Consider the following 23,178-nt stretch of genomic DNA (forward strand, 5'->3'; position numbering starts at 1 on the left):
CTAAATGAAGGATCTGACATCATGTAAAACCATCTAATCGTTTAAAGCTAATGGGGTCCCATTACAAAACATCCTAAGCTCTGCGACCCTGTTCCTGAAGAGCCAAAATGATGAATTTCACAAAATCAGCCTCATGCCTTGGTTTTCTTTCCCCATTCTTGTCATCCATAATGGGCAATGGCTCTCCAAGGCGAGGGTGGATGGCCTGGGAGATGCAAAAGTTGTGAGATGAGGACGACAAATCAGCCTGGTGGGTGAAATGAGGTGTTGCAAAAGCAGGGGGTGCAGTCTCAAAGACATTCCGTAGAATTGCAGGTGCATTATTACCAAAGGACAGACAAGGCAAGGTTATGAGGGTTAGGCTTTGGAGAGGGTGAACGGTCCCCTGTACACAGACCCAGATATCACCGCCAATCAGAGGCCTGGGCCTAAAAATCCACAAGCCAGACATCTGTGGTTAGATTTAGGGCTCATCATAGGACTGTTAACAGGGGAGGAAACAGCTCAGGACCCTTTTAAAGAGAGTAGTGGTACAGTCCAAGACCTTCACCACCCCACTATATCACTCTTAGCTACATAGAGCTGCAGGTCTTTCACTAACATGCATCCAATGGATTTAAGGGGAGTTGGGACTGGCATACAGGATTTGAAAAAAACACATGTTGAACATTCCAGAAGAAGTCTACATAAATTGGGTTCATAACCATCACAATATTCCACTAATGTGTCTACACCAACCAGTGCCACCTTAAAATATTTGTTGGCTCCAAAAGCTACTGACCTGGAGAATTTGGAGCTGTTTTTGGAAGGATCACTCATACTACAATGTTTAAACCAACAGTTCACCCAAAAAAGACATTTCTGTCATTTTCTCAGCCTCATGCCACTCCAAACCTGTATGACTTTATTTCTTCTCTGGAACACAAAAGCAGATTAAAAAAAGAAAAGAAAAAAAATTAAGGGTCTAGTGATGTTTTAGACTTTCAAAACATCTTTTTTGTGTGTTCCACAGAGGTAAGAAAGTCATACAAGTTTGAAACAACATAAGGATGAGCAAATTATGGCAGAATTTTCAATTTCGGGTAAAGGAACTCTTCAGCCAACTTAGTTCTTAACTTCTGGCACAAAGTCGGTGTAGACAGTTAATGAAATAGAGGATGCAACCCGAAGGGACACATTGCCCCCAGATAGCTCAGGGAACGTAACAAGCAGCGAGAAGGGGGGGCATGCAATGGGGACTGCGGTTTACACACCAATGGAGGCAATAAAATTCTCCTCGTTCAGACTCCGGGTATCAAAGTGCTGTGAAGGTTTTCCAGAGGAGGGTGGTGGCAATTGGATACGGGGGTACCAGGAGCACACCAGCTGCCCTGGCGCTCTCCATTCGGGCCGATGGGCTCTCCTTACTGCCCGGGCTGCTAATCCCCTCAGTGGGGCTCCGTTTCCGCTTCTCTAGGTCTGTGAGCCACAAGTGGGCACCAAGGAAACAGAGCACAGGAAAAAGGAAGAAGAGGAAATAACAAAGACACGTGGAGACACAAGGGATAGAAGTTAAATTTGAAGGCAGACTACAGGTGATTTTTCTCTAAAAAGGTACAGAAAGAAAGGCTGAAACCCAAGGATATGTAAAAGTGACTGTCACCAAGATAGACACGGCTGTGAAGAGGAACAAGACTCTCTCGAAAGCAAAACCTCTTTGAGTTGGTATATATACACATATCTATTGCTCTGAATGCAGAAACCATGTTTGATGCTAAATATTCACAAAAGATTTAATAGAGACATTTGAATGAAGGTTACCTTTGGTTTGGTAGTGGGTGCGTGCTATCTCTAGCAGATTGAAGACACTGGCCATGCCTCCCAGGCCAGCATTAGTGTAAGAGTGCTCCAAACTCGACACTGTGCACTTCAATAGGTCCAACATGCCTTTGTACACCTTCCTGTTTATCTCCTATATACACAGGCACGCAAAACCATATAATGAATAAAACATAAATCAAATATTAGAGTCTTGCTTCTGTTCAGTTGTTTCTCATCACTTCTAACTCACCACATCTCTTATAACTTCCTGCTGAGCATCCTCCTCTGATTGGACCGCGCGGTTGAGTTTGCTGAGCACAAAGACTCGGAGCTGTTCGTTCTCTAGCAGGCGGCGTACTTTCTTCATGTTGAGCCAGCCCACACCCTGCCCATCATGCACGCTCTGGACCACCTCCTTGAGAAACTGCTGGTTCTCACTGCACAGAAAGAAGACCAGGTTTAACCGAGGAAGAGCTACATATTCACTTCATAGGCACTCAATAGAGCACAACAGAAGTGAAAAGAAGAGGGATAAAAAATAAATAAAAATCAAAAGTAAAAAAATCCCAACAATTTTTAACACTAGTCAGGAAAGTCAGTAAGATTTCTTTTTATTTAGCAAGGATAAATAATATTACTAAAGTGTATATATATATATTAGGGCTGGGTATTGTGACCAATTCTGCGATTCGATTCGATTCTTATTTTTATGGTTTCGTTTCGATTCGATATCGATTAGCTATCAATATTTCATTTAAAATGTTAGTTTTGCAGACATGGGATCCATATTTTGATATAATATATATGTGTGTATGTGTGTGTACATATATATATATACACATATATATACATATATACACACACACATATATACATATATATATATATATATATATATATATATATACATACACACACACACAGACACACATGATATTTAGAAATATATATATATCAGTGGCATGCGTTGGTGTTTTAAGGAGGAGGCAGTTTTATATAGCTATATGTATGCGCGTGTGTCCGTGTTACACTTAATTTTGTCACATTTTCCTGAGTAAATAAATATTACATAAAAGAGAAAAATTATAATTCTATTTTGTATTTTATTAATATTATTTTTTATTTTATTTAATAATTTTAATACTAATTATACACTTCATAGTGTTTTTATGCATTTTTATATTTATTACAAAATAACTAAAGGCAGTAACAATTTGAACAATATTCTGGAAACAATAAGGTTTCATTAGTTAACTACTTTAGTTAACATGAACTAAGAATAAACAATAGTCTACTTCAACAGCATTTATTAATCTTAGTTAATATGAATTTCAACATTTACTAATGCATTATTAAAATCAAAAGTTGTGTTTGTTAACATTAGTTTATGCACTGTGAACTAACAATGTATTTGTATTAACTAATGTAAACAAAGATTAATAGGCTAAATACTGTAATAAATGTTCATTGTTTGTTCATGTTAGTAAATGACACCTTATTGTAAAATGTTACCAATATTTTTTATTTGTGAACTGATGTTCAGCTGTTCTTTTTAATATTATTTTCGGGTCATCGTCGTCATAAAAGCAATGTAAACACTGCCACAGACACGAAGATATATCTTACATTTCTTCACACTGAATGCTCACTCAAAACTGACACAGTCATCACGTATTCAGACCATTTCAAACGAGTGACTTTTACACTTTTAATGCCATATTTAGTAATATTTGCGATTTATGTTTGTAATATCGATTGTGGTGACACTACCTCCACTACCTACCCCCTACCGAGAAAACGCCCCTGATATATATATATACATACATACATATATATATACATATACATATATACATATATATACACATATACACTTATATATACACATATAAATATACTTGTATATATACACATATATACACATATATACACACACATGTTGGTTTTTGTGGTTTATGGGGACTCTCCATAGGCGTAATGGTTTTTATACTGAACAAACTGTGTGTGCTATTGCCCTACACCAACCCTACACCTAAACTTAGCCCTCACAGGAGACTTTCTGCACTTTTAGATTTTCAAAAAACACCATTTAGTCTGTTTTTAAAACCTTTTGAATTACGGGGACATAGGCAGTGTCCTCATAAACCACCTTCATATTGTAATACCTCTGTCATACCCATGTCATTATACAAATTTGTGTCCTCATAAACCACATAAACATGCACATATATACATACACTATTGTACTCTTGTGCAGGATAGCACTACTTGTAGTGTTTTCATGCTTGGAGTAATCACATCTGCTTGTATTTTTCTAATTTGTAAGATCCTTGAGATAAAGGCACCTAAATGAATAAATATGAGGGTCATTGCAGTACCTGGTGTTGTTGGCTCTGCCCTGAGGAGACGGAGACTCTCTCTTGACGGTGGGACTGTGCTTAATAACAGAGGATTTCTGATCTACCAGCGCTCTGGGGGCTCGAGCACCTACAACAGACCATTCACTTCGTAAGACTGGATATAGACCTTATATGTACGTATGTGTGTCACATGAAACCTGCTTCCATGTGTCAACACCCACCCATCCACCAACCAACCCACCTCTACATACACAAACACAGTCACAAATAAAGCATACATTTCTTTAAAATTCTTTAGTAAAAAATCCACATCTAATAAACACCACAGCTGAAACACAAAGACGACAGCATTAAAACACAGTGCAGTCTAAGGCCTCTACACAGATGTTTTAACTCTGTGTCTGGTAATAGTATAGAATCAAAAGAAGTAAAGGGCAACACACATACAGCTTTTAACAGACTCACACACACGCACTCAAGCAACCTGCAAATATTCCTTTGCACCTCAGTTTTTTGGACACTGCAGTTAGGGGGTATTACATGATGCTAACGCTGACAGTTAGAGGTGCAACTGAAGGACTGGAGCAAAAAGGAGAGCTACAGGAGCAATGACGCTGGTTGGAGCAAACACACACACACACAGGCAAAGAACAGAGTGAGAAAGATGAATGGAAGAATGGATGAGCGAGAAACAGACTGCATGGCAACAAGAAACAACATGAAAAATGCCCTCTCGGTTCAGATGATCATACTACACGCACTTAGCTGTGAGTGTAACAGCACATACACTAACACAGTGTGTGTGTGTCTATACAGCCTCTGTGAATTCATCTGAACATCTACATGCGTGAAGCACAACCAGTGCATGGATACAAGGGCTTTAACAGATGGACATCTTCACACACGTCACTCTGTGTGGTTAGGCTGCACGTTAAATTTGGCCAGGGAATATTTTCAGACAAGACTTACATGCCTGAATAACTATATGTCATTACAAACTTGCCAAAGAGGTTATTTTGAATCATCTCACAAGAATAAAGAGCAAATACATGAATTATGAATTCAAGGCTGCTAGGAAGATTAAGACATTTAAATAACAATGCACTCTCCAGCTATAAAATCCAGCAGACAGCTGCTGTTCAGAGCCCCATCAGTTATGTGACTCTTCTGTAATTAGCTGCATAGGGTAAAAAAGTTCAAAAATTTGGATTTTTTTTTTTAAGGAAATCAATAATGTTATTCAGCAAGGATGGAATAAATTGATCAAAGTAAAGACATTTATAATGTTACAAAAGATTTCTATTTTCTTTTTTACCAAACTTTCTATTCATCAAAGAATTAATTAAAAATGCACCTCGGTTTCCAAAAAATATAAAAAATAAACAAATATTTACCAGTGCAACGGTTTTCAACAGTGATAATAATAAGAAGAAATGTTTCTTGAGCACCAAGTCAGCATTTTAGAATAATTTCTGAAGACTCATGCCCTGAAAACTGGAGTAACGGCTGCTGAGAATTGATAATAAACTACATTTTAAAATATATTAAAACAGTTAATTCAAATTTTAACATTACCATAATTTACTATATTTAAATATAGTGTATTTATTTTTTTCAAATAAATAGAGACTTTGTAACCAATAAAAAAATCTTACTATCCTTAAACTATAATGTACAGTCAGAAGGTCAATAGGAAAAACACAGACGGGATGATCAGGACCCAAGTGTGCCTCAGAACAATCTTCAATAACCATGAGTCTGTTTATTTTGCGATAACGACTAATTGTCGCTTTTTTTCCCGCAAAATTAACACATTTATTTTCAAATTAGTAAGTAGCCACTTTCTGCATAGAAATGCACATTCTGGACATTTAGAAGTGAAGTGACGTGTGGCCAAGTATGTGACCCATACTCGGAATTTGTGCTCTGCACCCATCCAAGTGCACACACACAGCAGTGAACACCGTAAACACACACCCGGAGAAGTGGGCAGCCAATGCTGCGGCGCCCGTTTGTGCGTGTTGGGGGTTCGGTGCCTTGCTCAAGGGTCTCACCTCAGTCGTGGTATCGACAATTCCTGCTGGACCTGAGACTCTGACCTGCAAGTCAGACTCTCTATCCATTAGGCCACGACTGCCCCAATTTCTCGTCAAAGATCATCAATCTCTCTAACCTGCACTTTTCCCAAACTTTCAATTTAACATATCCCAGTCCATCAACAAAACACATGACATGTGAAACAAAAGAGTCAAACGTTTACAATCACAGTGACTGACATCTGACATTAGGAATGAGGAAGCAATGGTGGAACAGGATGCTGGGAGATGTAGCTGACTGGCTTTGGAGAAGCATGCAGCTCACGCAGCAAAGGGCGGAACCCACCTTCTCCGCTCCCCGGGCCGATCTCTGTTACAATCTCCATAAGAGAATTTAGCCCAAATACTGGACACAGAAGCCAGAATTAGTGCAGGGGGTCAAAGAGGGGACAGAGAACAACACCGGCCCAGACAGAACCAGTCCAAACATCAACCCACAACCACATGTACATATACAACAGAGAAAACCAGCAGAGAGCATGGAATATGAAAAAGAGAGAGAAAAATAGAGAGAAAGACTGAAATCAGAAATATATAAGCATTTCAGACTTCCACTTGGTCAGAATAGCTTGTGATTTGGGAAGTCTTGATTAATTGTGATTACATGCGATTAATCATAGAATGAAGCCATTCTACAAAACTCCATTCTTAAAAAGAACAACAACTAAACAGACACCATGGCATATAATAAACAGAAATATTATTTAAAAAATGTTTCAGCTCTAAATAAGTAAATTATGCTTTTAAAAATAATTTATAAATTAATTGAAATATTTGTTTTATTTTTAAAGTTGCCATGAAAATAAAAATTTCACTCTATTTTGTAAATGTATGTTATACATCTTAACTTGAACAATTCATTTGTGGATGTTTTAATTTCTACATTTTTAAATAGTTTTAATCAAATGTCTTAACTAAATTTTTCGGTGAAAAAACCTTCTCTTAGGTGACCAAGCAAGACTTCTCTAATCATTTAGTCCAGTTAAACATAACAAAATCGACTGCAAGTTGCATTATTCTTAAAATCCAACTAACAATCAATGAACAGAACCAAGCCCCATCCCCCCTACAACACCTACACAACCACCAGACTTCAAAGTGGAAACCCATCTAGCAAGTTTAGTGGAAAACACATTTCAGTTCTGAAGCTGTCAGAGCTTGAAATGAACTGAGTGGCTGCACTTCCCCCAGCGTGGTTTTGTTATCTTCAATTCACCCAAAGAGTTCAGGTGGAATTGAAATGGAACAGACCTCAACTCAGTCTCCAACTGAGATGACCCACAAATAAAGGAAAAATCACTTCAAAAACACCGCACACAACACGAAGAGCAGTCAAAAATCACATCATTCCATTCCTACAGAAACATCCTTTCTGTACAGAGAGAAAAAGGTTTTGAAATGCAACCACAACTGGCAGTTATCTATTAAGGCGCCACCATTATTATGTTCATTACTAACAATCACACAGTAGGAACAAGGAGGAGGAAAGCCATAGTGGATATATGTGAGTACAGATATATCCTCTATCTTAGAGGTTCCGAACTGCTGTCCCACAAGATTTTACTTTCCAACTCTGAAATAGCACAGATTATCAGTTCATGACAGGTGCTGTTTGGCGCTATAGTTGAGATTCAGGGGTGTAAAAGGAAGCATCAAGGACAGGAGTTAGGAACCAATGCTAGTCTGTCAGTCAGGTTCAACGAGAGAAAAGTGGGCAGAGTTTCTCATTCTCTCAGGACTCAAAGGGTCTATATTACTATAAACAGCAACTGGTTTTATCATTAGGGCAGGCTACAGATATGAAACATACCAGGACTCTCAGGACTGTCATCAGCATCGTCTGAGCAATACAATCATCCAAAATCATAAACAAACAGAAAATAAAGTCAACAATAACAACAACAGCTATAAGAACTGTGGTTGCTAGCTTAGAAAGTGACTATATGTCTATGCCACCATTTTCCACTAAATCAGTTTCTTCACAGTGCAAAAAGGAGGCAAGATATTCGTCACTTTCAGGGCAGCAACACTGGATAAAAGACATGTGGGGCAAAGAAATCAGGCAACATTCCCACAAACCTTGATCTGTATCCTCTGTTAAATCAAAATTAAAATATTCTTTAAAAGAAATACAACAAATCATAAAGGAAGAAGAGAAAAAGTAGAACAATGAAAACTAGTCAACTAAGAAATATTCTTTTTAAACAGCTGAGGTTGGAGTCTTTCTAAACCTAATGTCTGTTCTAAACAGATGTGGTGTGACTCTTCCTTAAACTACAGAATTACTGTAGTATAATTAACATCTACTTATTTGACCCTTAAATTAGTTGAATTCAGTGGAAGTTATATAACAAGTTCAATCTAATTGGAGTGATTCAACCATTAGTCACACTGCCTTCGTATTGCCAGAGGTAAAAAAAGAAAGCAGCAGGGAAAGGAAAGATAAGGAAAGGATTTGGAGAAAAGGAGAGGAAGAAGAAGAATAGAAGATAACTGGACTAGACTGGAAAAATGAGACAGGACGGAATGGGTGGATGAGCAGGAAGGTTGCATGAAGAGATCCGAGGGGATGTATGTACCTTTGAGGCTGGGGAATGGCGTGTTCTTCTCTCGAGCTTTATTAGGCAGAGCCAGACTGGACAGACTGAAACTGGTGCCGTGGTTTTTATACAGGTTACCTGCGCACACACGATTAAGGTGAGATGTACAGCAGGAAACATACCCTTAGCAAAACTAAAATAGCACTGAAGATATTCTGATTATTAATTTATTAATATTCTGAATATTAATTTACACTACCACTCAAAGCTTTTTTTTTTGGAAATAAGGTGCTCACCAAATCTGCATTCCTTTAATCAAAAATATTATATATATATATATATATATATACATACACACACATAGTATGTAATTGTGAAATATTATTATGATGTAAAAATTATTAAGAAATAATTCATACATACAATATAATATTACAATATAAAAGAATCTACTAAAATTGAATTTATTGCTATTATGACAGAGCAGAATTTTCAGCAGCAATTACTCAAGTCTTCATTGTCACATGATCCTTCAGAAATCAGTCTATTATGCTGATTTGGTGCTCAAGAAACATTTCTTTTGTTTACTGTTTTTTTTATCAAATCATTTAAAAAAATTTACTGATCCAAAACTTTTAAACAGTAGCGTATTAACAAATATTAAAGTTGAAAGAATGCCATATAACCTTCTAGTATTTCTCAATTCTTCGTTATTTCTAGCTTTTGTCTAGGCAAGGCAAGTTTATTTATATAGCACATTTCATACACAATGGTAATTCAAAATGCTTTAAATAAAAGGAAGTAAAATAATCATAAAAAATAAATAAATAAATAATCACAACAATAAAACCAGAAATTTAAAAAAAAGTTTAAAATGATTTAAAAATTTATTTAAAAGAGACAGAAGTCTAGACAGAAAACGTGTCAAAAAAAAAAAAATCAAGCAAACATCTTCAAATATTCATTTGCGATTTCAGTATTTTTATGTCCAAATTTGCAATGTGAGCATGAGCTACTAAGGAATGAATAGAGGTTATGTTAAGCTGGCCACTCACTGGCGAAGGACATGAGTCCCCCGAAGCCATCGCTGCTATTGTTGGAGATGGTGGAGTTCGGAGAGCTATTTCTGGAGTCTCCCTCCCCATCAGATTCACCCGGAAGCTTCAGGCTGCTGGGTCTCAATGGACGAGACGGTCTAAACACACACACACACACACACACACACAATTCAAGGAGAGGATGTTGAGAGCTGGTCTGTGCAGCAGATATATAGATTCTGAGTGGTTGTGTAGGATTATCTCCAAGTACATACTTGTTGCCATTGAGATTCTGGTTGAATCGTGGTGTGTAACTCTCCTCCTGCTCATCTGCTTCAGTATCCTCCTCTGAAGGGAAGCCATACTGTGGCTCAAAATAGGGATTATCATACTCTCTCTTTTTATTGGTTGGGTCAACAGGGACCGGATCAGGAGTGGGTCTTGTAAAAGGTGGAGCACCCAATCCTGGGACAGAGTTAGGGAGGGTTATGCCTGCTGTCGCCTCCACTTCAATGGGTTCCTTCTGTTCCTACACAAACAAACACACACACTTTAGAGATCACAGCACATGATGCTTACCTCTAGATTCAGATAACATGTAGTTTGAGCACTGACATGGTTGACTCCCTGTATGACTGTACTGGGGCTGGAGCTGGCCGTCGTGCTGGAGCTGGAGCGCAGTGGCTGGTTGTCTGCTGCTTCCGGGGGGCCTTCTGGATCTGGGTCACTGTTGTCACCCTTATACTCTTGGAAGTCATGGATCTCTACCTCATTCGCATCTCCCAGCGCAGCATGGGTCAGGGTGTTAACATCTAGAAAGAGTGTAAACACAACAATTATGAAGCCATAATTGGTAAGAAGAGGTAAGAAGAAGAATCTATTTTCAGGAAAGTTATTAAAAATGGAGAAGCTAACTTGGTGTGTCCCCTTGTATGTCCCCTTTGATCATCTCATTCACAAAGTCTCCAAGAGACGAGTAGGAAGAACTTGAGTCATCGTATGCTTCACTGTCACTGCCACTGAAATAAACAGCAACAAATAATAGAGTTTAATAGACAAAAACAGTTTAAACAAAAATGCATGGGTGTAAAAAAATTTGTAATATTTTCGAAAGAAGTGTCTTATGCTGACCAAGCCTGCATTTATTTGATCAAAAATAGTCAAGTGTGTTCAATGTCACATAATCCTTCAGAAATCATTCCAATATTCTGATTTGGTGCTTATTTCTTATTATTATAAATGTTGAAAACAGTTGTGCTGATTAATATTTTCTGTAAAAAACATTTCAGGATTCTTTGACATAGAAATTTCACAACAGCATCGTTTATTTGAAATAGAAAACTTTTTGTAACACTATAATAGTCTTTAATTTCTAAACAACTGAAAATATATGCTTGCTAAATAAAATTATTTCATCTCAATTCTTGAAAAAAATCCAGACTTTTGAATGTGTATGTATATGTAAAAAAAGAATAAATAGCATTTGTGCATGAGTTTCTGTGAATGTGTATAAAGATGTGTGTTAATGAGTACTGCAAGTATAAGTGTGTATTGGGTGTTTTCAACCTGTCATCTGTTGGGTCTGAATCATTGGTCTCATCCTGCAGGGGTCCACTCAGCGCCTCCGCCAGATGAGAGTTCCCATCATAAACACGGTAGAACACTGGCTGTAACTGGTGGGCATACCACTTAGGCTTATCGCCTATTAGAGAGGGGTCATACACATCTGAAACACACACACAATATAAATTACCAACTACACACAAAATGGGAAAAACAATGGACAGTATTCATAGTGAAACTGCATGCAGGTAAGTGTAAAATTGCATTAAGAATGCAACAAACAACAGCAGACAGACTGGAAGTCACAACTGAAGATGGAGCGGAGTGGAGTTCTAACTCTCTGAAGATGCAGGACTTGATAGGTTCCTTTTAAAAGTGTTGGCGATCATTTATATGGGCAACTATTCATCCATTATTCATTTTTTCCACCATGGTCAATAAAAACAGGGTAAATTCTCTTACTGTCAGTGTCTTCACGAATTTAAATTGACAACTAATTGAGAGGTCATCACAACTGCCACTAGGGGAGCAAACTGTGACAGTCAAATCTGGGGGTCAAAGAAATAGCAACTTAAGGTCAAAGGATGAGGTATATCTATGTCTCTCACTGTTATGAATCCTTTGGAAAGCCAGGTTGGTGGGGTTGAGAGCCCACTCTCCATAGTACTCCACTGCCTGGGTGTGTGAGAGCTTTTCAGTGAATCCATTCCTGCGTGGCCTAGAGGCCAGGAAAGATGTGGCCTGGAATGCCACCACAGGACGGGGGAAGAGACGCAGAGTGCGAGTGTGCATCTGGAACCCTTGCAGCACATTTGGAGAGTTGAAGAACCTCACCATCGCCACCCTAATGGCAAAATCGAAATAATAAAACATTTCTATTATGTACTTTATATGCCCAAACAATTTAGGAAGTTTCTTTTTTCATAAATACATTTTCGTTAAAGAAAATTATTTTAGTATGAAAGTTATTAATGAATCATGATTTGTTTGTTAAAGCTCCAATTGTTACTTCAAATGAAACCAAAATCATTTTCTATGTCACTAATTCAAGTCACATTTGATACAGCATACAATATTTCATACCTTGTGGCAACATCAACTGAGTCCACATCATTGCCATAGATGAGTGGGTTGAACTCAGTGGAGGAAGGGGAGGCTTTGTCACGACCAGGGGGCAATAAAGACAACTCCTGTCCATCCTGAAACTTCTCCAGGTTTAGAATAGGCTGCGTGTTCAGACTCATGCTAGTCAGAGCCTGCATAGAGGAGTCGATGACACAGAGTGAGAGAGAAAAAGAGAGAGAGGTGGAGGAGGAAGATGGATACAGGAGAGATCAATTTAACAATGAATCCTGACAGGGGAGACTGATGTAAGAACACTATCGCCTCAGGCAATCATGTCTCACATTGGAGGCCTACGGTTACCAACTTCTGTCTAAAAATCTACTGAATGGCAAAGATAAAATCATAGTCACTACTTTTCTTTAAATAAGATTGCGCATGATTAGATTAAAGGGATAGTTCACCCAAAAATGTAAATTCTGTCATAATTTACACACCTTGATTTCTGGTAAGCAGAAGCTCAAACGTGAACAAACCCTAATTGAACAAGTACATTTGAGCACCATATTTGATGAGCTCTATGTCAGTGTTGATAGATGAATCATATAAATAAATCTAATATAAATCTGTTCATCATATAAAGCCATTATGTCTCTTCTGAAGATTCACATGAATTACTTTTACAATGTCTTTATTGTCAATGTTTTGGTCAAATGTGACACTGGACCACAAAACCAGTCTTAAGTAGCACGGGTATATTTGTAGCAATAGCAAACAATATATTGTATGGCTCAAAATTATTGATTTTTCTTTTATGCCAAAAATCATTAGGATATTAAGTAAAGATAATGTTCCAAGAAGATATTTTGTAAATTTCCTTCCATAAATATATAAAAACTTATGTTTTGATTAGTAATATGCATTGCTAAGGACTTCATTTGGACAACTTTAAAGGCGATTTTCTCAACATTTAAATTTTTTGCATCCTCAGATTCCAGATTTTCAAATAGTTGTATCTCGGCCAAATATTGCCCAAACCATACATCAATGTTCTTATTTATTCAGCTTTCAGATGATGTATAAATCTCAATTTAAAAAAAATTGACCTTTATGACTGGTTTTGTGGTCCAGGATCACAAATGGACTTTCAATGGAGGGAACAAAATAATTTGTGTTCATTTCCATTTCGAAGATGAGCAAACATCTTATGGATTTGGCGCAACATATAGGTGAGTAACTGATTACAGAACTTTCATTTTTGAGTGAACTATCCCTTTAAAATTCAGAAAAGGTTACATGGGGATAAGAGAGAAAGCTATTGCCTGAACCGACGGTGTTGCATCAAACATTTTAATAGTCAACATGTTAGCGGGAAGGGTGCGGTCATCACATAGAGCCATTAACAAAGCACTCTGGGAATTCTGCCATTGCTCACTCAATGCCTCTTAGCTGGCATTCCATCAGACCCTGCTCTCGCCACACCATTTGGCCGGCACGCTACCAAACCAATCGCATCATCTGCTTCTGCTGCTTACTATGATTTTTTGCTTTGGGTTATGAGTATAATGTAAGTGAAATGTTGCATTGAAACATGCTCAAGCCAAACATAGTGCTATGAGATACAGGGGGCTTCTGTAGGACCTTCATCGCACAAAGAGAAGGGAGGGAAGAGTGCAAAGAGTTAGAGGCTATAGAGGCAAACAGAGTCAGTAGTGTATGCATTTGTGAATTTGTTTATTCAAAGGGTGTGGAATAAAGAAGTATCTGTATGGCTTCAGTATTTGTTAAGTTTGCAGAGAGTGTAGGGCTACAGGGGTTGATGAAGGGGGAAAGATTTTCCGTGCACAGTCAAAATGCAAAGATTTGTGAACCTTGGAATCAGAGGTGAAGATCTGCTTTTGGGTGATCAAAGTCAATCTTACCAGACACTGAAGGACACAAGAAAACATGGAGGAAATGTCACATGACTGCCTGTCACTGAGATTAAGATTGGGAAATCATGTGACTAAACATGAGTGGAGACAATTCAAGGATGGGGAGAAACCACAGAGAGATAAATTGAGCGAGGACACAACACACCATGAACTGGACCGTATGAGTGCACACAGGATATAAAGCACACCAATCTCAAGAAAACCAGTGGGTTATCAGGTGGAAAGGGAAGCAGATCTCACACAAACTTGTCATTGGAGAATGTGTGCAAATCTCAAAACTTGACTGCAAACATTACTTGGTAGGTGTTAGTCAATACAAAATTACATTCTCAACCTATTTTAGCTATACTTCATCAATGTGATGCTTTTCAGAGTGAAACAGGATTTTCAACAAACAAAAAGTAAAACAGGTTCTTCTTTTTGGTGACGTTACCCAAAACGAAGCGACATTCGAGTGAGATTTTGTGGAAATATTATGACATTTTGTTCCTATGAATGTGCATTAAGGAAGGAACAGAGTGAATTTTGATTTCATGTTGACGTTAAGGATGTTGCATAACATTTTCTTAAAATCTAAAGCTAAACTGAGTGAGAAACAGAACTGAATGACAATCACAAGAAAAGTATGATTTCCATATTGGCTCATGGAGCTCTTGAACTACTATGTGTGGTTCATGAATGATAGGGCAATATTGTACATCTACAGACCACTGAAAAAGATGACCTTCAATCTAAATCAGCTTTTAGAACAATAATGATCTGAAGATGAGGACCTGACTCATGATGATTTATAATGGTGAATGAAGGGTCATGACTCATGGTCTGTGAGACACAACTGATGATTCAGGGTATTGACTATTTTGGCTTGAGTTATTACAATGACAGTATAATAATTATGTTTGATGTAAGATGAAACAAAATGGTAAATCAATTTGGCTGAGAAATTCTGTTGCAGACCAGCGAAAATAAAAACAACAGATTGTGACCAAATTAAATGCATCTCTATTAAAAAGACATAAAGGTCTTTGCACACTGAGTCCGAAATTCTTGTCTGAAATTTTCGCAAGTTAAAAAAGAAATACAATCTCAAGTTGTGTCAATCACATTTACACACTGCCTCCAAAACTTTTGTCAGTCATAAAAAAATAAAAAAAAGGAGGAGGTTCAGAACAGGTTCAATTTTATGCGCTTCTGCAAAAAAAAGACCAACACCACCAGAAAAACGCATAGAAAAGTTTTGGACTCTGTGTGCAAGGACCTCAAGGAAAAACAGAGTTGGTCAGTATATAACAATGATTCATGACAACACAGTGAAATGTTTAAACAGCTGATATTAATGGGGTTTGATTAAGCTCAGAGGTGCCAGAATCAGGTCAGAAGCTCTAGATAAGGGTCTATTTGGGATTTTAAAGGGTTAAGCGAGAGAACTAGAACCATTATTGAGTCTAGAGATAGGGAAACTCAAAACTTATTACCTCCAAGAGCTGGAACAAAAAAAGGGGGAGAATATACAGTCATTACAATACATAAGTAATCATATAAATATGAATCCGTCAGAATAAACCCTAGAAACATTGGAAAATGTCTAATTTTATGTCTGCATTTGGCTTCAAATGACAGGGTTAAAAAAATATATTTACATTATCAGCCTTCTCTTTGGTTTAAATGCAAATAGAATTGGCCATGTTTACAGCAGCAGTTAGAAGACAGTATAATTACTATGCCTTTCTTCTAGAATCCAGTTAGTATCCAATTCCAATTCAGAGGTAATGGTAGGGCTCCTTAGAGAAAAGAGAACATCTGGTTCACTTACCTGCTTCAAGTGTTTCTTAAGCTCAGATGCCTCAGGTTCAGGAAGGGGAGGGAGCAATTCTGCGTTGCTTGGAACAATGACCTACATTGATAAAGATGTAGAAGCGACATAAGACCACTATAGTACATACATAATTAAAGCTGCAGTCCGTAAGTTTTGCCTCTTTGTCGCCATCTCTGTTTGAAAACCTAGAATTGCAGTTACTTGCAGAATTATCTTCATTGTGTGGGGTTATGAGTTGGCACGGCTCCAGCACGGATGAATCTAATGTTTCGAGGTGAATGTGTGGCTGTCAGTCACCGCACTGGTGTGAATCCTATACTTAGTAATTACAGATTCTCGCCTACGTCTTGGAATATATGACCCAAATAAGAATTTTCACTGTATATTGTCATCTGAACAAGTAACAAGTCTGCCATGCTTGTTCTGACCAACTGAGGTATGTTTACAGACAATCACGCAAGCAGCATGCTCGAATTTCTCGCGAAATCCTACCCGTACCACTCAAATTAGAAAACATTATTATAAGCTAACCATTGTGAATCTGGCTAAAGTAAGGCGATAGTTTTGAACACTGGCTGGTTATGTACTTGCTCAAATATTGATTTTGGATAATTTTTAACCAAAACAAAAAGTTACGGACTGCAGCTTTAATTGTTAAAGGCTTTACAACATGGTAGAATCCACAAAGTAGGATTACAGGTAGCTACAGATATATGTACCTTGTTGCAGTCCAGATCCACTAACCAAACATCATCAGGCATCTTAAAATCAGACTTGTACAGGAAGAAACTGGCAGGCACACCAATGACATATGGAGTGGGTGCTAGCAAGAGCTAGAAAAAGAAGATAGGCGTGTGACAAATAAAGAGAGCTTCATTGTTTATACACAAACTGTTCAAAAAAGATTGAGTTGTGTTACCTGTTCCGCAGAGGCCATGCAGGTGGGCAAAAGTGGAATGACAGGAAACATGTACTCAAGGGGGTAAATCATTGCAACAAATGCCATGACACTCATTGAGAGGGCGTTATAATCTCGGGACTGCAGTACCACCTACAGACAGCAGAGGGTGAGAGTAAGACTCCCTGTCATTATCAGCGTGACCTGCACTGGCAAAATGATGAAGACTAGCTTCATTAGAAACAACAGATCTATGGACAACCATTAACCTCATTAACCATATATATATATATATACACAGTATGTATGCAGTATGTATGCATGTATGTATATATATATATATATATATATATATATATATATATATATATATATATATATATATATATATATATATATATATATATATATATATATATACACACACACATATACCAGTATTAAATATTTGCCTGATAATCATTTTCATGTCACCGGACATAATATGATAAATGATCAAAATGTAAATTTTATATTTAAATTTAATCTTTTTTTTTTTTATTAAAATACTAATATTATTAATGTTATATGATATATTTTGCCTAAATAAATTACAAATGAATGCTAATATAAATAATTTGCAAAAAGATTACATTAAACCGTTTTTAAATGATTAGTGTTTTTAAAACTTTAAGTGAGCTTTAAAGGACAGCAAAGGTAATCTTATTGTAATAAATTGCACATCCAATATTGACCAATAGTGATTAAAGGGATAGTTCACCCAAAAATGAAAATTGAACACAACTACCATGTTCAAGGCTCAGAAAGGTAGTATAGACATTGTTAAAATAGTCCATGTGACATCTTTCTTTCAACCTGAATTTTATGAAACTAAGAGAATACTTTATTCAACAATTTCTTCTCTTCCGTGTCAGTCTTTGATGCACATTCACGAGAGTACCATGACGCATGCATGTCATGCTGCTGACTTTCATGAGCTGTAAGCTCTAATCATCAAAATGAAAACAAAAAAAACTTTTGAAATACCTTACTTTACATGTTATGAATGTAAAATATGTATGAAAGTTTCACTTTTTTAGGGGTTTAGGAATGTACAGTGTGAAACGTTTGTTAATGAATACCCAGGATTAACAGTTAACCCCAAGTATAGTATGAGTAGTGTGAAACGTGATTACAGATAACCCAGATTTACATTTATCCAGGGTTTAGCATGACCCAGGGTTAACAATTTCAAGTGTGAAAAGCCCTTATGGGTCTCTGCCATCTGATAGAGTTGTGGTTGTGTTCCTCTGGCCATCCATACCTTGTGTTCCAGCAGAATGCAGGCCAGGACCTGCAGACAAGAATCGACTCCCAGAAGCTCCAGGGGCAGGTGGAGAGGGAAGTCTACAATGCTGAAGCGGGAAGGGTCTGGAAGGGCAAAGGTCAGAGCAGGCTGTAGTTCATGGGGGAGCACTTCCACGTCAACACGCCGCTGACCAACAACAGGCACCGGGGAGCGCAGCAGCCGATACACCCATGACTCGATCTCCCTCAGGTCCTGAAGCACCTGACTGCCCTTTTCCTTTTCCTCGACGGAGAGAGAGCCTGTGAACACACGCCACATTGTGTCCCTGAGGGAGAAAAACCCACACATACACATTTAAAGCGTTCGATTAGTATCAGGGTTCGGGTTCAAAAGTACAACCACGAACAAGTATGACAAGCTCTCTTTCCATTGTTCTGTCTTTGTTCATACCGCTGCTCAGTTTTTTTATTTATTTAATTGTTCGTTAACTAGTTTTTGAACTGTCCAGTTCATTCAGGTATTGTCTTGATTTAATGATTTTTTTCTAGGATCTACACAAAAAACAGAAATAGCACAAAAACAGTGGCAGCTGGCTTCTACTGTTCAGGATTAAACTACTAATCACTTTAAGTAAAATGGCACAGCAGTGAACAGGCACACAGTTCAAAAGCTCTACAAGCACTAGACTACACCATAAAATACACAACAGTGGTCACTTACTGTTTGCATTACCATATATTCTCATTCTTAATGCAAATATCTAATCGGCCATTCATGCAGCAGCAAATCAGTGCATAATTAAATCATATTCAATTGGTTGAATTATGCAAACCAAACATTAGAATTTGGAAGAAAATAGGGTTGCACGGTTAATCAAAATAAAACTATCAAATCCAAATACTATGCTTTAATTTGATAAATATATAAGCTGTGTGTCTTACAGTGAAATGTGGCATTGTTTTCATACAAACAAGCACAGCAAACCTGGAACTTTTTTTTCTTTACACATTTTGAATTACAATCACAATTTTTATCAAAAAACAAAATCATGATGCACTGTGCAACTCTATGAAGGAATGTTATCTACATGACTTTAACCTTTAACATGATTTTAATTTAAAAAAAGAGAATGGGCTGAGTATCTCAATAACCTGCTAATCTTCTGGGAATTTCACATACAGCAATCTCTAGTTTGTCTAGAAAATTGGACAGTACAAGATTGGTAAGGTCAGAAATTAACAACACAAATCCATGGATCCATCTTGCCTTTTCAACCATTCAAGGTGCTGGTGGTAGTTCTGTAATTGTCTAGGAAATATTTGTGACCCTGGACCACAAAACCAGTCTTAGGTCGCTGGGGTATATTTGTAGCAATAGCCAAAATTATCGATTTTTATTTTATGCCAAAAATCATTAGGATATTAAGTAGAGATCATGTTCCATGAGGATTTTTTGTAAATTTCTTACCATAAATATCAAAACTTCATTTTTTGATTAGTAATATGCATTACTAAGAACTTCATTTGGACAACTTTAAAGGCGATTTTCTCAATATTTGGATTTTTTTGCACCCTCAGATTCCAGATATTCAAATAGTTGTATCTCGGCCAAATATTGTCCGATCCTAACAAACCATACATCAATGGAAAGCTTATTTATTCAGCTTTCAGATGATGTATAAAACTCAATTTTGAGAAATTGACACTTAAGACTGGTTTTGTGGTCCAGGGTCACATTTTCTCAATAATACTCTCAGTATAACTCAAAAGCAACAGAGAATCACTGGTATCAAGTATTATTTCTGACAATGTCCAAACCAGTTCTACAAAAATGAGTACAGTGCTCCCCAAAAGATTAGAAGCGCCCAAAGCAAAAAGGGGTTTTGGATAATATCAGCATAAATCTTTATGATTTCTTGCCATAAATGCCATAAACAGTTCATATCAATTCACTGGAGCTCAAATACACAAGCACAGCGTCTAAGATCCAGACAGGCCAGACTATGGTTGTGTGGGCTGAGTAGAGGTGCTGCAGTAATTGGTTCATCTGAGAACTCCCACTTCTCACAGCTGCTCTCTGAGAACAGTCAGTGGTCTCAATCTGTCATACAGCCCGTCTCCACCAGCTCCACACACTCGTTCCATCTCTTAACATGTTTTGTTCTCTGACACTCTACCTGTCTTTTTCCTTCTGCTGTCAAATTGTGTCGTCAAAACCACTGAGACGTCTTCATTAATTGTGTTGTTGCTGCGTATTTAAATTGTTGCAAATGAACACAGGCCTCTTTAGGGACACAAATGCTAATGCATATCGACTCTCTAGCCAACCACAGTTCTGCACTGAAAAACGATGATGCTAATTTAATATCATTATGTGCAAAATAGTTTAATCATTATATTCAGGGTTCCTGCATCTTAAGTTTCATACTTTTTCATGACTTTCCTGTCATTCAAATTACTTATATACTTAAAAATAAAATAGCCAAAATCTACCTAAGCTGAGCATCAACAGAAACATGTACTACGGTTCAAAAGTTTGTGGTTGGTAAGATTTTTTGTTTTGGAAAGAAGTCTTTGCTTTCACTAAGGCAGCATTTACTTGATCAAAACATTTAATCAAATCGATACAGTAACATTGTCAAATATTGTTACAATTAAAAATAAATTATATCTATTTGAATTTATTTTCAAATGTAATTTATTCTTGTGATAACAAATCAGTCTAATATGCTGATTTGGTACTCAAGAAACATTTCTTATTATTATTATCAGTATTAAAAACCATTGTGCTGTTGTGTGAGAATTTTTTTTCAGGATTCTTTTTCATTAATAGAAATTTCAAAAGTACAGCATTCACTTCCAATAGAAATGTTTTGTAGTATGAATGTATTTACTGTGTATATTCATTACTCCTGGAAATCACAAAAAACAACAAAAAAACCTTCCTGGATTTCCATGACCATGGATGTCCTGCATTTCATAAAATGTGGACATCAAAAGTGAAACTAAGTTGCTTTAGTGGTTTGAGTGTGCTGGCAAAGTGAAAACTGATTTCTGGTTTGGTCATCAGGCCAGTGGACTGGCATATGGTTATTCTCACACAGAATAGCCCAGATGAGAGCAGTATGACGCATGATGGTTTGTCATTACAAGGTTGAGTCGTGCATACTGAAAGGCTACAAACGTGGGTAAAGCCAAGGTCACTGCAGTACTGTGAGAACATGATGACTGAGTCAGAAATGGCCTTTAAAGACACATTCACTGCAAAGGCACATATACACACAGTAAATTCTATTTGAAATTTTCACTGTAATGTAACATAAGGTCATATGTTTGAGGCTGCTAATAGGTAGGCACACTAATTAAAACAATAAGTTAGGGTGTACTTAAGCAAGAATAAACTACACTTTTGCGAGAAAGCGAGTGCAATAGTGATAGATGTCCCTCTATCACATAAATATCTTTCATTTCATGCAGATATTTATGTATACAGTAGTTTCACAAAACTGAAGTCTGTCAGACCATTCTGTTTTTGCTTCAAATTTAGAAATTATACAATCTAATTTAGATTAAAAACTGCTCATGTTGCATGTATGAAGCATCTTTGTTTGGATCATGATTAAAATGCAGTGGTTGCCTCTAATTTTAAATGGAAAGAGCACAGACAAAGCCTTATTTTGTTTATATGAAGAGATTTCTTTTATTTGTGTTACGTATTTGATTTGGAGCTTGTTTTTCAAATTTCAATTTAGTTTTGTTATTTATATTATATTTCCATTTTGTTATTTAGCAGACACTTTTATCCAAAGGGACTTACAAATGAGGAGAATAGAAGCGATCAAAATAATGTGCAAGTGCTATATTAGTATAGTGTTATATTTCAATTTTACAAAGAAACGTGCAGCTTTTTGTCCAAGAAATAATAAAAGGACACATTTCATTTAAAATTTGTCTTAAATCTCATTTTGTAAATATAAAATAAAAAAATAATCATGAATCGAATCGAGAAATCTAAATCATGAATCGAATCGTGAGTTGAGTGAATCGTTAAATCCCTAATCAAGATGTTTTTAAATTTAGCTAAAATATAGTCCATAATCCATAAAATAGCTTTCTCCAGTAAAAAAGTCATCTCGTCTAAATCAAGAGAGAAATCTGCACAGGTCATGCACCGTTAACAAACATGTAGCTTTTTGCTTTGCAACACATGAATTAATGGACTACAGTCTCATGCACTGCTTGAGGATTATGGTGAGGTTTTTTTAGCTGTTTGGACTCTCATTCTGAAGGCACCCATTCACTGCAGAGGATCCAATAGTGAACAAGTAAAGTAATGCTACATTTCTCCAAATCTGTTCCAATGAAGAAACAAATGCATCTACATCTTGGATGACCTGAAAATGTTCATTTTTGGGTGAACTATTCCTTTAAGTATAAAAAGAACAACATTTAAAAGAACACATCCTGAATCTCATCACTGTAAATGTCATTCAAGCCTCCATCGAAGAAAGAAAGTCAATTTTTATTCAAATGGAGATGATAAAGATTCAACTGAATAGAAAAAAAACAGAAAAAGAGGAAAAATTGCATCTACATGGAATATATGAACTACTTCAGGTCTGAACCGGGTGTGTCTCACTCGCCCCTAAAAGTGAAGCTGCAGGCTCTTTGATCGCCCCCTGGTGGCTGGCTGCAGTACAGGTCATAAACCCCGCCCTCTCCATATAAACGAATGGGACTTCAGTCAAAATAAAAAAAATGAATTACACTTCCAATACAATTTTC

The 23,178-nt window shown here is 36.9% G+C and overlaps 1 protein-coding gene across 1 annotated transcript in view; it reads right to left on the reverse strand.

Moving 5' to 3' along the window:
- Positions 1-23,178, reverse strand: part of LOC306871930 (MAP kinase-activating death domain protein-like) — a 43,333-nt gene that overhangs the window by 16,255 nt on the left and 3,900 nt on the right. Inside the window, 17 exon segments of the mRNA XM_079420198.1 lie at positions 1,254-1,350; positions 1,352-1,458; positions 1,801-1,951; positions 2,051-2,237; positions 4,179-4,287; positions 8,836-8,934; positions 9,852-9,991; positions 10,109-10,362; positions 10,449-10,645; positions 10,749-10,852; positions 11,400-11,559; positions 12,005-12,240; positions 12,480-12,652; positions 16,206-16,286; positions 16,928-17,041; positions 17,128-17,259; positions 18,410-18,719. Of these exon segments, the coding sequence (XP_079276324.1) occupies positions 1,254-1,350; positions 1,352-1,458; positions 1,801-1,951; positions 2,051-2,237; positions 4,179-4,287; positions 8,836-8,934; positions 9,852-9,991; positions 10,109-10,362; positions 10,449-10,645; positions 10,749-10,852; positions 11,400-11,559; positions 12,005-12,240; positions 12,480-12,652; positions 16,206-16,286; positions 16,928-17,041; positions 17,128-17,259; positions 18,410-18,719 (2,651 nt within the window).

This window comes from Barbus barbus (genome assembly GCF_936440315.1).
Source record: "Barbus barbus genome assembly, chromosome: 1".
Classification (NCBI taxonomy): Eukaryota; Metazoa; Chordata; class Actinopteri; order Cypriniformes; family Cyprinidae; genus Barbus; species Barbus barbus.